Genomic DNA, 15,468 nt, shown 5'->3' with positions numbered 1-15,468 from the left:
AAACAAAACAACAATAACAAAAAAACATTAAATGAGGGACCCAAGAAACCAGAACATCAGAGAGACTTTCAGTGGGCTCTGTTTATTTGGACCAGTAAGCAACACCCTAGCAACTACCTGCAGAAAAAGTAGATGTTAGAGAACTGCAGATGAAGCACTGATTTCCCAGTTGTTGTAACATGTATAATAACACACTGTCAGCTCAGCTGGATGAGACGGTTTAAAGCACGCCTCACCTCACCCTAAGAGCACAATGACCCGTCTGCTTCTGAGGGCACTGCAACATGACACAGACCACTAAAAATAGGGCATTGTGCATCTACTCCAGCCTTTCCTGCCAGATAACAGGCTGTGGGAGAGACGCGGGAACTCAAAATGCAATTAAGACGGTCTCCAGGAGCAGAGGGGACTTCAAAAAACAGACGCTCGACCAACAGCTTCCTCCCTCGAATGCACAACACGACGGGAACAAACGCAGCGAGCGCTCGTCAATCAGATTACCAAAACTGAATCTGTTCGGTGAGAGACTTGTGTTATCGTGTGTGTGTCCAGAAGCGGCTCTGGCTGATAACACACGTTTGTTCAGCCCTCATTCACTTCACACACTGAGGTTATCAGCGCTACAACCCTCTCAGAGTGTGTGTGTGTGTGTGTGTGAGACGCGGCCCTGACTGAGACTACATTCACATACTAATCAGAGCTGATGGAAAGGCATTATTTGACACCAGAAAGAGCATGTAAACTAATAATTACCATATTCATATACTACAGCATTTACATGGTATTCAAAGGTACTTTGATGGTACTGTACATGTACAAAAACCAACTTATGTCTATGATACTTCAAAAACATGGTATTACTATTGTAAAAATCTAAAAAAACAACAACAGTAAGTTTAATTAAAGTATTACTTTAGAAACGCAGTATTAAAGTACAATTACAAAGCATTGCTGTGGAATATCAAAAAACATGGTATTACCACTTTAAATGTCCACAGTATTGCATCGAGGTACATATCTTAAACACTATAGTATTATCATGGTACTTGTCTAACAAACATTTTTACCATTGTACATCTCCAAAAACGTGGTATTACCATGATATAAACTCTTATCACATATAAAAAATCATGGTATTACAATAGAAAATACATGATTACTCTGGTAAATGTCTAAAAACCATGGTATTGTCATGGTATCATGTCTAAAAGCCCTACCAAAAAAGGTACTTCCATGGTATTTTAGACATATACTATGGAACTACAGTACCATGGTATTCTTGGAGTAGCATGCATTTCAGTACCATGGTGTATTTCAAAGTACCGTAGTATTTGGATCTAGTGAACATTATCTCAGTATGTAAAAAAGCTATTATGCATGTGCACACTGAAAAAAATGTGCTTTAGGATTTACGTTTACAATTTTCGCTCAGAAATTGAGGAGTTCTACCATGTGGTACGAATGTTGTGGGCGTGTGCGAAAAATCGTGCAATATATGCACGGGAAAAAAGTGAAGGTGGCGATTGCTCACAGGCCTCTAGGGTCGTGAGTCAAACAGGCCCAGCGAGTTTCGTTCCGATCGGCCTCTGTTAATCCTGTCTGATAGCTGCTCAAAATTCATTGCCCGATGGCGCCCATGTTTTTTGAGATATGTCAATGTCTTCATAAACAGTCATGGTACCTCGGACAAAAACACAGCATGCCAATTTTCAAGTCGATCGGGCTAACGGTGAAGTAGTTATAGCCGTTTTCATGTTTTTTCCTGTTATAGCGCCACCAACTGGCCTGTTGCTGCGTCCTTTTCCACGCGTCCACAGAATGAGCTCAAATAATTTCTCAAATAATTACAATTGAAGAACTGTCTACAACATCATCAAGGCTCACCCGTTGGCAAAAATGGCTCATAACTCCTGAACCGTTAGGCGTAGACTCGAGTGTCTTATATCGTTGGAATCATTGGCTCGGATTCGCTTGTCGTAATTTTTATGTATTTCAAGTTTTTAAAAAACCTACTAGTCCTAGGTTTTTGGCCTGATCAGAACCAAACCAGTGCAGCAAGATTCTCTGGAGTCTAAATATCAATAATTATCAAAAAAAGTTGGAATTTCGATTCTCTGCCCCTAAGGGCCGCCAAAATGTTCAAAGTGGGAGGAGCTACTTTTAATAAAATGGCTATAATTTATGAACGGAATGAGATATTTTCACCAAACTTAGCACACCTACAGGTGCTGGTCATATAATTAGAATATCGTGAAAAAGTACATTTTTTTATTGTAAATTATTTTAAAAAATGAAACTTTCATTTATACTAGATTCCCTACATGTAAAGTAAATTTTTTTTTTAATTTGTTGATTAGAGCGTACAGCTCATGAAAGTCCAAAATCCAGTATCTCAAAATATTAGAATATTTACATTTGAGTTTCATTAAATGACCATCCCTACAGTATAAATTCCGGGTATCTCTTGTTCTTTGAAACCACACTAATGGGGAAGACTGCTTACTTGGCAATGGTCCAGAAGAGAATCATTGACACCCTCCACAAAGAGAGTAAGTCACAGAAGGTCATTACTGAATGTGGTGGCTGTTTACAGAGTGATGTATCAAAGCAAATTAAATGCAAAGTTGACTAGAAGGAAGACCACAAGCTTGAGAATACTGTCAAGTAAAGCCGATTCAAACACTTGGGAGAGCTTCACATTGAGTCAAATGAAGCTGGAGTCAGCGCATCAAGAGTCACCACACTCAGACATCTTCAGGAAAAGGACTACCAAGCCACTTCTGAAACAGAAACAACGTCAGAAGCTTCTTACCTGGGCTAAGGAGAAAAAGAACTGGACAGTGAACAGTGGTCGAAAGTCCTCTTTTCAGATAAAAGTAAATTTTGCATTTCATGTTGAAATCATGGTCCCAGAGTCTGAAGGAAGACTGGAGAGGCACAGAATCCAAGCTGCTTGAAGTCTAGTGTGAAGTTTCTGTAGTCAGTAATGATTTGGGGGGCCGTGACATCTGCTGGTGTTGGTCCATTGTGTTTTATCAAGTGCAAAGTCAATGCAGCCATCTTCCAGGAGATTATGGAGCACTTTATGCTTCCATCTGCTGAGAAGCTTTATGGAGATGCTGATTTCCTTTTCCAGCAGGACTTTAGCACCTGCCCACAGTGCAAAAACCACTTCCAAGTGGTTTGCTGACCATGATATTACTGTGCTTTATTGGCCAGCCAACATGCCTGACCCCTGAATCTATGGGATATTTTCAAGAGAAAGATGAGAAACAGTCGATCCAACAATATACAGATGATCTGAAGGCTCAATAGTGCCTCAGCAGTGCCACAGGCTGATCACTTCCATGCCACACTTCACTGATGCTGTAATTTGTGCTAGAGCAAGTCCTTTGCTGTAATATGTGCTGCCGACCAAGTATTGAGTGAACAAATGAACATACTTTAAAGAACTTGAACTTTACTGTTTTGAAAATCCATTTTTTGATTGATCTTAGGAAATATTCTAATATTTTGAGATACTGGATTTTGGACTTTCATGAGCTGTACGCTCTAATCATCAAAAAAAAAAAAAAAAAAAAAAAAACTTTTGAAATGTTTTACTTTACATGTAGGGAATCTAGAATATATGAAAGTTTCATTTTTAAAAATAATTTACAATAAAAAAATGAACTTTTTCACGTTATTCTAATTATATGACCAGCACCTGTATGTAAGAGCTCATTCTGTGGGTGTGTGAAAGAGGACTGACCACTTGGTGGCACTATAACAAGAAAAAAACATGAAAATGGCTATAGCTACTTCACCATTATTTCGATTGACTTGAAAATTGGTATGCAGTGTCTTTGACTGATGTGCTATGATCTTCTATAAGGACATTGATGTATCTCAAAAAACATGTCCGCCATTGACCAATGAATGAGCAGCTATCAGACAAGGTTAACAGAGACTGATCGGAATGAAACTCGCTGGGCCTGTTTGACTCACGGCCCTAGAGGTCTGTAAGAAATCGGCACATTTGCGTTTTTCACAAGCGTAAAGGATTGTGTATTGGGCAAATTTTTTGCATATGTCCATGAAATTCATACCACATGGTAGAACTCCTTATTCCGAGCAACTTTGCCTCTAGGACCACCACTGTCCATTGATTTTCCAACTGTGAAAATCTTTAAAAACTATATATTTCCTATGGTAAATTGCCTGGATAGGCTGTCTTTTCCACCTATGATCAAGATGGTTACAGGCTTGCTAAATAAAACATAATACTGTTCTACATATGTGCTTAAAGGCCTTAAAGTGCTTGAACCCCGACAATTGCTTTATTTACAACATTTTTTTCGGTGTACCTTTCTGTGGCCGCTTTCTCCAGGTGGGCTTTCAGGCAGCATCATCTTCATGTATTCTTCTTTAGACATGTTGGGCTGCAGACCCGTGTCTTTCAGTTTGTCACGTCCTCTCTCCTGTAGCCGACAGGACGCCTCTCCGGCGTACAGCTGCCTGTGGGAACAAACATAACCGGGCACGGATTATAAAAGCAGGCCGGTGATGCTGTAAAGCCCAGCGTTGAGTTCAGGAGTGAGGGAAGAACCAGGGTTACTCATGCTGGTGGTCAAACATAGAAGATCGAGGGTCTGTCTTATTCTTTTGTCTCTTATTCTGCAGCTTGTGGAGACAGTGAGCATTACAGAAGATGTGTAAATGCGGCTGGTAAGTGTAATGTTAATCACTATCACACAGAACACTAAACTATGAGTTTATAACACATCCTTCCATCGGGTGAAAAGGAGGAAGGGGAAGGATAGTGGCAGAGCAATGTGACCTTGATAGTGTGGTGACTGCGTGCAGTGCATGTGTGTGTGTGTGTGTGTGTGTGTGTGTGTGTGTGTGTGTGACTGGCAGGGTGTTACATAGCTGTCAGACAGCATGCAGAAACACACACACACACACACACTCACATATGGACTAAAACTAAACCTGAACACAAGAAATTATATATTAAATACAACAATATCTGTAGTAAAACATTAATCATCATAAAACTATTTAAACATTAAATATATATATAAAGCTTGTCCACTTTCAACCACTTCAGCCGCATTTACATTACATGGTTCAAGTGACTCAATCCTGATTTTTTCCTCCCATGTGGAACAGATCGGAAATGGCACTCGAACGTCTAAGCAGGAAAAAAGCACATTGATTCTGATATCCTCAGATCGGTTTCAGGCTTTATTCATTTGTGGAAATAAATCTGATATGAATCAGATACATGCATTTGTGTCTGCCATGTAAAAGGACAGAGCAGATATTCCCGTCAATGAAAGTCGTTCGTCACTGAAAAAGCGATAGTGGCGAATGACGTCAACTCAGGTGGACACCAACCATGATCACATGACTCTTTTCAATGGCGTAATGAAGGACAAAGGCTCAACCCAGAGTTTTGCTGACCTTTAAAGATGGTGCGGAAAGCAAAAGCTTGTATTATCATGTCATCTGCGTCCACTGCGTACATCTACCTTGGGTTGTTTCGTATTCACGTTGATTCGTGTTTAATGTAAATGCAGATATCGGATATGGGTTACTTTTAAAAGAAGATAAGTAAGCTGGTCATCAAAAAAAATTTGATACAGCCAACAAATCAGAACTGGGCATCAAGACCTGCAGTGTAGATGCGGCCTTCCAGAGGGACTAGAAAATGCATTCGAATGGATTGCTTTCGTAGTGTAGATGCTCGTGGTCAAATGCATTCGAACAGCCACAAAAGACCATCTACTATACGCCTACTGTAATCATTATGGGAAGCGCACTAGCCAGACGGGATTTAAACTTTGTCGGCTAAAGACCCAAGTTTGGTTGGTCATTCCTCATTTCTAACACACACTCACAGTGTTCATTGTGGTTTCGTGGCTATAAGAGCAGAAACAAAAGCTGATGCTCTTTGTATGTTTTCCCGTCATCTCTTTTTGCGTTCATATGTAAATTGCACAGGCTTATTTTGTCCATTAGATCAAAAGATCTGAAAAATCCCATACATTTACCTGGCCATAGACCCTCCCCTCGAAGAAATCAGGACAGAAGTGGTTGAAAGTGGACAAAAGAGACGGATTAAAACACCAGGTTTAAACGGGAATATGTCTCACTCGCTCGATTGACCAAAGTGCATCTTAATACCACGTGTAAACAGGGCCATATACATAATGATTGTCAATTTCACTTGTATTGAAATTTATCTACATTATCGAACTTGCTAAACAGCCAAACATAGCTACTCAAGGTTTAATGTTGTAACTGGTTCAAAAACTTGAATGTACTAGTATATCTTGCAGTTAAACCTGTGGTATTCAATGGATAACATCCTATTATGGGCGTAGAATCAGGCTCAGCTGATAGACTTCCATAGGGAAAACAATGACAGGCATTTCCATGCATTGCTTAATTTCTTCTAGAAAGTTATAGGCAAAACTTAAAGGTTACTAATATACAAGCTGCTGCAAAGTTAAAAATACTTAGCAAGTGTGTAAATACTGGAGGTGAGTTAATTAATACTGTGAGAAGGTCACATTCAGACAGTGCAGTGAAATGTGTGTCGTCCTTTACGGATTCAGTCTAGGCTAAAAATAACAACTGAGCAATGCAGCGAAAATCCAAACAAGTGCAGTAGTGAAGAGGGCGTATTAAAACTCACTCAAAGCCCCCAGGCACTGGACAATGTCATCACAGCTGTCTGGCACTAGCGCCGTGGCTTCAACACACTTGGTGACCCATTGGCCTTTACTGGTGTATGTGTCTATGAGCAACTGTTGATATGAGCACTACAGGCTACGTCTGAGCCTGACAGAAACTGTCGAGGTGAGCACGGAGGGGAGGGTCGGTGTGGCACAGCAGGGGGAATTTCAACTCGAGACATTTACACTCAGTGAGGAGAACAGAAAGGTCAGGGGTCAAAGGGGAAAGTTCACTAACAGCGTGAGCACAAACATACACAGTGGGGGGGTGTGTATCTGTACCTGGACCGCTCGGCTAGAGCCTTCAGAAGGAAAGACAACAAGCTCTCGGCTCCACTGAGCAAAAGAAGCCGAGGAAAGTAGAAGAAACAGAGAATAAAGTTAGCAGCTGATGAAAGGTTTATAGTGTCAAGACACACTGCAAACGGGAAAAAAGCTTCATTAACAGGCACAATAAATGTGAGAAATATTGGTTGATTTGTCAAGAGGCTGAGTTGCGTAACGTGAAATAAACAAAGAATGGAAATGCTAACTGCATTACAAGGCTTCTTTCATAACAGCTGGGGAAAACAGCTCAGCCGCACCATCCATCTAAGAAGAACAAAAGACATTACTGGAGAGATGGACCTGAGAGAGTTTCAACCAGAGCATAAGTACACACTCGCTTTTCTAGCTGAATGAGGACGTAACATAGACGTCTATTGTTTTCGGATAACTCTAATTATAAATAATTACAGACTAACCAAAATTGCTCCCCTAAAGGAATATTTTGTTGCATTTTAGATTGAAAACTTTAAGATCAAAAGCATTTTTTACTGAACTGAGGTAGCAAACAAAGTGAAATTTGAATTGGAATGTAAGGAAGTGTGACATAATGAATTAACATTCAAAGAAATGTGTTCAACTGTAATTTGTAAAGTTAAAGTTTGAATGAATAAAGACAATAGATAAAACAATAAAATGACAGACAGTCTGATGGATAGATAGATAGATAGATAGATAGATAGATAGATAGATAGATAGATAGATAGATAGATAGATAGATAGATAGACAGACGGCTGGATGGATCGATGGATGGACACAGTATGATGATGGATAGATGGATAGTATGACAGATGATAGATGGATGAATGGATGAACGGATAGACTGATTGGTGGATGGATGGATGGATGGATGGATGTACGGACAGATGTACGGACAGATGGATGGACAGATGGATGGACAGACAGAACAATAGATGGATGGATGGATGGACACAGTATAATGATGAATGGATGGATAGTATGACAGATTTGATTGATTGATTGATGGATGGATGGATGGATGGATGGATGGATGGATGGACAGACAGAACAATGGATGGATGGATGGATGGACACAGTATGATGATGGATAGATGAATAGTATGACAGATGATAGATGGATGAATGGATGAACGGATAGACTGATTGGTGGATGGATGGATGGATGGATGGATGGACAGATGGATGGACAGACAGAACAATGGATGGATGGATGGATGGATGGATGGATGGATGGATGGATGGATGGATGGATGGACACAGTATGATGATGAATGGATGGATAGTATGACAGATTTGATTGATTGATTGATTGATGGATTGATGGATTGATGGATGGATGGATGGATGGATGAAGCAGACAGAACAATAGAGCAGAGGTCTTCAACCCTGCTCCTGGGGACCCACTGTCTTGCAGAGTTTAGCTCCAACCCTAATCAATCACACCGGAACCAGCTAATCAAGCTCTTCTGGATTGCTTGAAAATCACAGGCAGGTGTGCTGAAGCAGGTTAGAAATAAATTTTGCAGGACAGTAGGTCCCCATGAGCAGGGTGTGACCAATTTAATTCAAATTCACACTTCTCTAGAGCGAATTAAGGCGAACTATTTTTGACCATCATCTCAATGCCAAAAGTGGCCAAATATACATAAATTCATTCAACATAAATTAATACCAGTCTTTTCCCAGTAACATCATCATGATCTAAAAATAAAAACATGGTTCCCTAGAAGGAGAAATAACAAAACTAGAATAGTGGCTGTGGCTTAATTGCTTCCCCTTCAGGATCTGTTTGGAGTCCAGTGGGAAACACCGATCTTCTGTGTGGAATGGTCCAGTCCACAAAGATTGGACATCATTGTGCAGATCAATAATGAGGGGAGACACATGCTGAGTATAATACATTTGTGCATTTACAGAGCTGTTTTAGCACAAGAACTCACTTGGATGAAGCCGTTAATCTACTGACGGTTCGTTCCAGGCTGTGGTGATACTTGGATCGACTGAGGAAAGATTCACTTTGATCAGTAACCTACTGAAAATGTTTTTTGTCCTTAAAAACTGGAATTGCTTGATGATTGTGCCAGCGGAGAGATTAATTGGATAAATAGAAGTGAAAGAACTTCGCCGGTGGCTAAATCCAGCCTCGGAATAGATTGGTCTCTCCTGGCCTTTTAAACCAGAAGATTAATGAGTCACTCTGGCACAAGCTTGGAGGGCAAGATTAAATTTAATCAAATCTAAAGCCCAACCTAATTGTTCACATTAGGAAATCACAATACAACTCTTTTAAAACATAGTTTTACTTGAGAGTTTTACACGCTCTAGAGATTCTGAGGTCTCCAAGTATGTGGTAATGGCCAATGGTAAATTAAATTATACAACAAATTACTCTCATAAGTGTCTTCGCTTTTATAATGCTGCTTTTAGTGGCCTAAACAATTAAATAAAACCTTTCTTTTCAATCATACCAGCAGATGCATCCTATTTAGTGATGCACTGAAATTTTGGTTAATAACGATAATTCATCATTTTTATATTTGATAAATCTTTTTATACCATGGTCTATCTGAATATTCGATTCTAATTGGCTGGAAGGTGTGCAATAAAATGGTTTAATGCACAGGTAGTTCCAAGTCAGTTTAGTCACTGTTCTATATTGACGCGCTGAATTTCATTGAAGCACACGCACACACATATGTTACCGACTCACACTCTTTGTGCCATCTAGTGGTTTAGAGGAAAATAAAAACAAAGGCGCCTTTTGCCCCACGGTGCCTTTAGCCCTTTTGTACCCTAAATGAACTTTAATCAGAAGATACTGATTATTGTGCTTCGCTATTCCACACGTCCACACACTCACCCACACTCGGACTGAATTGGGGGCTCGTCCGGGATCAGTTTGTCATCGGCCCTCCTACGGCGGCTGTGTGTGTGTGCTTCAATGCTGGGCCCGGGCTCCTGGCTACTGTAGGGAACTGCCTGGGCTCCGGGATGTTCTGGAGAGGACGTGAGCTTGGAGCTGTGGGGTAAGGGGCTGCTGGAGTGGCGAGAGCCACTGGCCAGCGCACATGGGATAGTGAAACGTGAGACCCAAGCATCAAAACAATATGAAACGACTTCCTGTACTAATTAATTTAAGCACTGGTGGTTAAGAAGGGAAATAAAAGAAGGGAAGAAGGGAAATAAATTTACACTTCTGAAAACGCCCTACGTGTAATTAGATCAATAGTGATCAAATTCTAAGAACAATCCCCTGGGCTTCCGTTTAAGAGACGTTGGGTGGATTCTGCATTGACAGTGTTCTGTTCGGGCATCTTTTAGAAATGCATTCACAAGACAAACATGACTTCAAAAACACACACATCAGAACTGACAAGATGGCCACGAGCAGGACCCTGACCTTTCTTCAACAACATGACAGCTGCCATTCTCTCTGCTCCACCTCAAAGAGACTTCTTACCATTTTTCTGCCTTTTATGTAACAGTCTATGCTTACAAGGGTTTAGTTGACATAACTGTCCTCTGAGAGGCTCTAATAATACTCCCTAAAATAGTGTACTTTTGAAACCTCACTTGTCTATGTATTTGAAACTCATCCTGAAGAATATAAGAACACTCTGAAGATAACAGAAAGTAATTAAAGGGGACCTATTATGCCCCTTTTCACAAGATGTAATATAAGTCTCTGATGTCTCCAGAACGTGTCTGTGAAGTTTTAGCTCAAAATACCCCACAGATCATTTATTATACCATGCCCTTTTTTGGTTGGAAGCAAAAACATGCTGTTTTCTTGTGTATATATTTAAATACAAATAAGCTGCTGCTCCCCGTCCCCATTTCCAGAAGTGGGCGAAGCCTTCACAGCTCATGCCTTGGATACTCCAGCAACAATAAAAAAGGAGAAACAGCATGGGGCCGTTTCCACACAACACATTTTTGCAATCCAATGCGCTGCTTGTCCATTATTTTCTATGTAAACATGCTAAACAGACCTTGCATTTTTACCTCTGATTCAGGACTATTCACACATAACGCTCTTTGTGTCTAAAAACACGAGACGTGGGCAGTGGAAAACCCAAGGTAGTTAAACTTCTTTTAACTTGAGCGCTGCATTTTTAAAATGCCATTTCCTGCACGAGACACTGTAAAAGATGCGAGACGCGAGCGCAACGGTCAAACATGTCCATCTAGCACATTTACATAGAAATGCAATAGAAAAGTAGCGCAGTGGATAACTGTTTTCATCGATAACATTTATGGCGGACTGTGTACGGCTCACTCAGGGGAGGAGCTAATCTAACAGGGCAGATTCCGTCACCAGTTGTGGGCGGGGCCTGTTACAGTGTGATGTCACAATGTACAGAAAACACAAACAACTCATTTTGAGACGCTGTTTATGGGGAGTATATAAAAAAGAGTGGGTGGATTTTTATCATTATACAGTGGTTGTGTACACACTGCCGACACATTTATGTTCCAACACCATGTAAAAGTAAATTTTGCATAATAGTTTGCTTTCAGCATCTTCAAAATGAGAAGTTAGTGATAGCAATTTAGATGCAAAAAGTCTGCTGACTTGCAGTTTAAAAAAAAATGACCATCCCTCACTCTCCAAGAGAATCCACACAGCTGGATATGCAAAACAACCGGACCCAATTAATTTTTTGTTTGTGTGTAGCTGGAAAAATATGAACATATTTATAAACAATAACGGATAGCAGACTGGAAGCATTCCACATGGTCTGAGTGGGAATCTAACCAGTAGACTAATAAATAATGTTGGCAAAAACACACCGCTTGGAACCAGGAAATGCTTGATCCATTCAGACTCAAGCTACAAATCTGACCTATTTATATTCTCCTAAACAGCAGCACTCTTTTGCTCACCTGGAATGAGATGAGATCTCGCTCAGGTCTCCTATACTCCCATCCGCGGGTGTATGTCCGGCGGCCATAGCTGCGGCGTAGCTCTGAGGAAGGTACAACCTGCCGTGGTCCTCCTCCATTGAACCTTCTTCCGTCAGCTCCGGTGTCCACGGGTGTCCTGGATCAGACGCACCCCGGCCCTGGAGCACGACACGGGCCACGGATGCATTGGCCACTCCCGGGGTCATGCTACAGGGTGCGGTGTCAATGCCGCTGTCAGTGGAGGCTCCTTTAATGTAGGTGAGACCCAGCATCTCAGGATCCATCAGGTCCCCGGAGCCAAAGTGCTTCTCATCACTGTTACTGCTGGAGGCGTTGCTGGAAAGTGTGTTACTGCTGGAGTGGCTGGAGTTCTTATCGCCGCCCTGCTGGAGGAAGACAAATATACACACGAGGAAACATTAATTATAGGGACCTTTTACTAAGGCATGTTTGTCACCTTGTCACCTCCCAGAACACCCTAGCAACCATCTAGCAACACCCAAGAAAACAAAATAAATAATAATAAAAAAAAATATATTTTTTTTTTATTTGTTTTTTTTTTCTGTATATATATATATATATATATATATATATATATATATATATATATATATATATTATAATGATTATAAATAATCAAATTAATAAATTATATATTCACACACACACACACACACACACACATATATATATGCATGTGTATAAATATGTATGTATATATGTGTGTGTGTGTGTGTGTGTGTGTGTATATACATAATATATATGTATGTATATACATATTTACACATATATATATATATATATATATATATATATATATATATATATATTTATTTGTGAATATGTAATTTTATTATATTTTATATATATATATATATATATATATATATAAATAAAATTAAAATATAATAATATATGAATAATATATATAAAAAATGTTAAAATAAAAAAACTGGCAGCATAAATAGCAAGGCTCAGTGTTTCAGTAGCTCACATTGCAACACACAATACATATCATCCCATTGTATATGTGGCGTTTTGTGCTTGCTAGCATATTTTATTATCTATAATTCTTTAATTAGCAGATGGAAAATGGGCCGCATTTGCTGTCATATTCTTTGTCATGTGACACCTTTAGTCCAAACTAATATCATGGCAATTTAAACGTACCAGTGCACACTGCAAAGACCAGCAAAACTAATTACTGTGAGCTAATGAATAATTCTGTGACTGGTAATGTATGCAAATATGAGCTGTATTCATTAATTAGTGCGCAGACAATAGGCGTAATAAATCAAGAGAGCAGAGCCTGTGGTGAACGGCGCCATGTACATCTCCCAGTGGATACGGCCAACAGCATTTCAGACAATGCAACAGACATTAGAGACCATTTCAGAGATGAAACAGTTTGTAAGTTATTGATATAGATGGTAAAAGGCAAACAGACAACAGAAAACATAATTAAGAGACTAATTCTGACATTAAACCTGCTTTTATATAGACTGCCATGAAATGATCCAACACACTCATTAATGCAGCTGTAAAACACATTCCACTTAACGTGGATAATGAGACAGTCCTTTAATCTATCATGGTTTTTCATGTTTGTTCAGAGGCTCTACAGCTGCAAACCCACTATAACTCTTCATCACAATCACAATAAATCATATGCTGTAGATTAAATCGAAAAGTCTGTTGCTAACTGAGAAAAGCATTAGAGAACATGTCTACTGAGATTCATTTGAACAGCATGAAGTGGTAAAAACTGATTGGGTATTATACTTAACGTGGGAAGGAAGGAATTAAGACATTATCTGCCATTTTCTTTAATAGAAATTGTTAAATTAAGAAGTGACGTGATTAAAAACTGCAGTGATTGCAAATCAGAATACAGGCAAGTGCTTTCCACAGTCACTGAAACAGAAAGAGCCTCAACTGAAGGAAATTATAAGTAATAACATTAGTGTAAGTGAAACTAAGTAATTAACATTAATTTACCTTGGAGCAAATTAAGATGTTCTTACTAATTTTTTCATTTTGGAAGGAAGACAACACAGTTTAATCGTAAAAAGGAAAAAAGTATCACTATTAAATGTAGTCTGTCATGTATTTTAGGATAATCTATTGTAAAAATACATTAAAAATCATCCAAACACATCCTCCATAAACTCTTTTGTCTAACGTCTGCATTTACATGTATGCATTTAGATTCTAAAGCACAATTGGTTAATAACGTTCAAGGCGGGGCTTAACGAAAAGTCAATTATACTGAGGTAAATGCAAATATAAAACAGCAAGCAGCAAAATTATAATGCTTTCTAAGATACTTAATTTTCATGCAGCAGCACATATATCCTTCCAAAAAATGTTTTTACAACAAGCTCTGTGAAAATAAATAAATTAATGAATCAGCCAAGAGAATGTATGTTATGCATGTAAGCAGGTAAATATAAGAGAAATAATTTTGAAGTGCCACACTTCCTGCTTTAACAATAACTGAATATTGCCATGTACATTAACACTTAGTACAGCCAAGTGGTGCATGATTTAATGTGTTTCTAACATGTTTGGTACTTCATGGCATATTTAAATGTGTTTCAGGGAGTGAATTACAGTGTAAAGCATGCCATTTCCTGTTGCCTGCAGGTGGCGCTATGACTGTAACTGAATATTTGCATGTGGATGTCTTCAGGTCAGGACTCTTATCAAATATGTGAAGTTTGGGGCAGATCAGACATTGTATGCCTGACTTACAACAACGTCCTGTTTCATGGCGAAACATCGTAATTTGTCATGCCGCCACGGACACGCCCTTCAGAGAAAACTCAAGATCTTCGCAATTTAACGTCACAAAGGCCTTTAGATTAGACTGACCAAATATGATGTTGATCAGATTAAATCTCTAGGAGGAGTTTGTTAAAGTACAACGTCTGGAAATGGCAAAAACTGCACAAACTTTGCAGAGAAAATTCAAAATATCTGACTTCAGATTTTGCTCCAGGAGACTTTTTTGTAGGTATTGAGCTGTTACGTGTGTGTACCAAATTTCAGACTTGTACGTGAAACGTAGCACAAGAGGCACTTCGCTGAAATTTAATAGGTGGTGTCATTTTGCCACACCTATTCTGAAATTCAAATCAGGCATAAGTTTTAACCACTTCTGATGCCTATGCAAAGTTTCATGAGTTTTTGAGCATGTTTAGGCCCTCAAAAATGTTTCAGCAAAAATCTGATTCATTTCGGAGAAGAAGAATAAGAAATGGAGCAATTCCAATAGGATCCTCACACCATCTGTGCTCGAGCCCATATTTGTGTGCAATACTCATTTTAAAGCATCATGTTGCCATCCAAAGTTGCAAATGTAACTTATGCAAAAAATTGGAATATTGCATAAAACATTTGTGAATAAAGCCTTGTTTCCATCCCATGTGATCAAGAGAACAAAATCATAACTTCCAAGGAAATTGTCAGAAAATATCTGCAATAAAAATGGAAGTTGCTGCAATCGGGAAAGAAACTTTTTTCATA

At 39.2% G+C, this 15,468-nt stretch overlaps 1 protein-coding gene across 6 annotated transcripts in view; it reads right to left on the bottom strand.

Annotated features, from left to right (window-relative positions):
• LOC125276457 (signal-induced proliferation-associated 1-like protein 2) overlaps positions 1–15,468 on the bottom strand; it is a 163,353-nt gene that overhangs the window by 23,300 nt on the left and 124,585 nt on the right. For 3 of the 6 annotated variants that reach the window (XM_048203932.1, XM_048203934.1, XM_048203933.1), the window contains exons 14-16: positions 11,920–12,326; positions 9,893–10,087; positions 4,347–4,497 (exon numbers count right to left, since the gene is read on the bottom strand). In XM_048203932.1, the coding sequence (XP_048059889.1) occupies positions 4,347–4,497; positions 9,893–10,087; positions 11,920–12,326 (753 nt within the window). Of the gene's footprint in view, positions 1–4,346; positions 4,498–7,007; positions 7,062–9,892; positions 10,088–11,919; positions 12,327–15,468 lie in introns of all 6 variants that reach the window. The other 3 variants (XM_048203935.1, XM_048203936.1, XM_048203937.1) reach the window with 3 other exon arrangements.

This window comes from Megalobrama amblycephala, linkage group LG10 (genome assembly GCF_018812025.1).
Source record: "Megalobrama amblycephala isolate DHTTF-2021 linkage group LG10, ASM1881202v1, whole genome shotgun sequence".
NCBI lineage: Eukaryota > Metazoa > Chordata > Actinopteri > Cypriniformes > Xenocyprididae > Megalobrama > Megalobrama amblycephala.
This window is presented reverse-complemented; position numbering and strand designations above follow the sequence as displayed.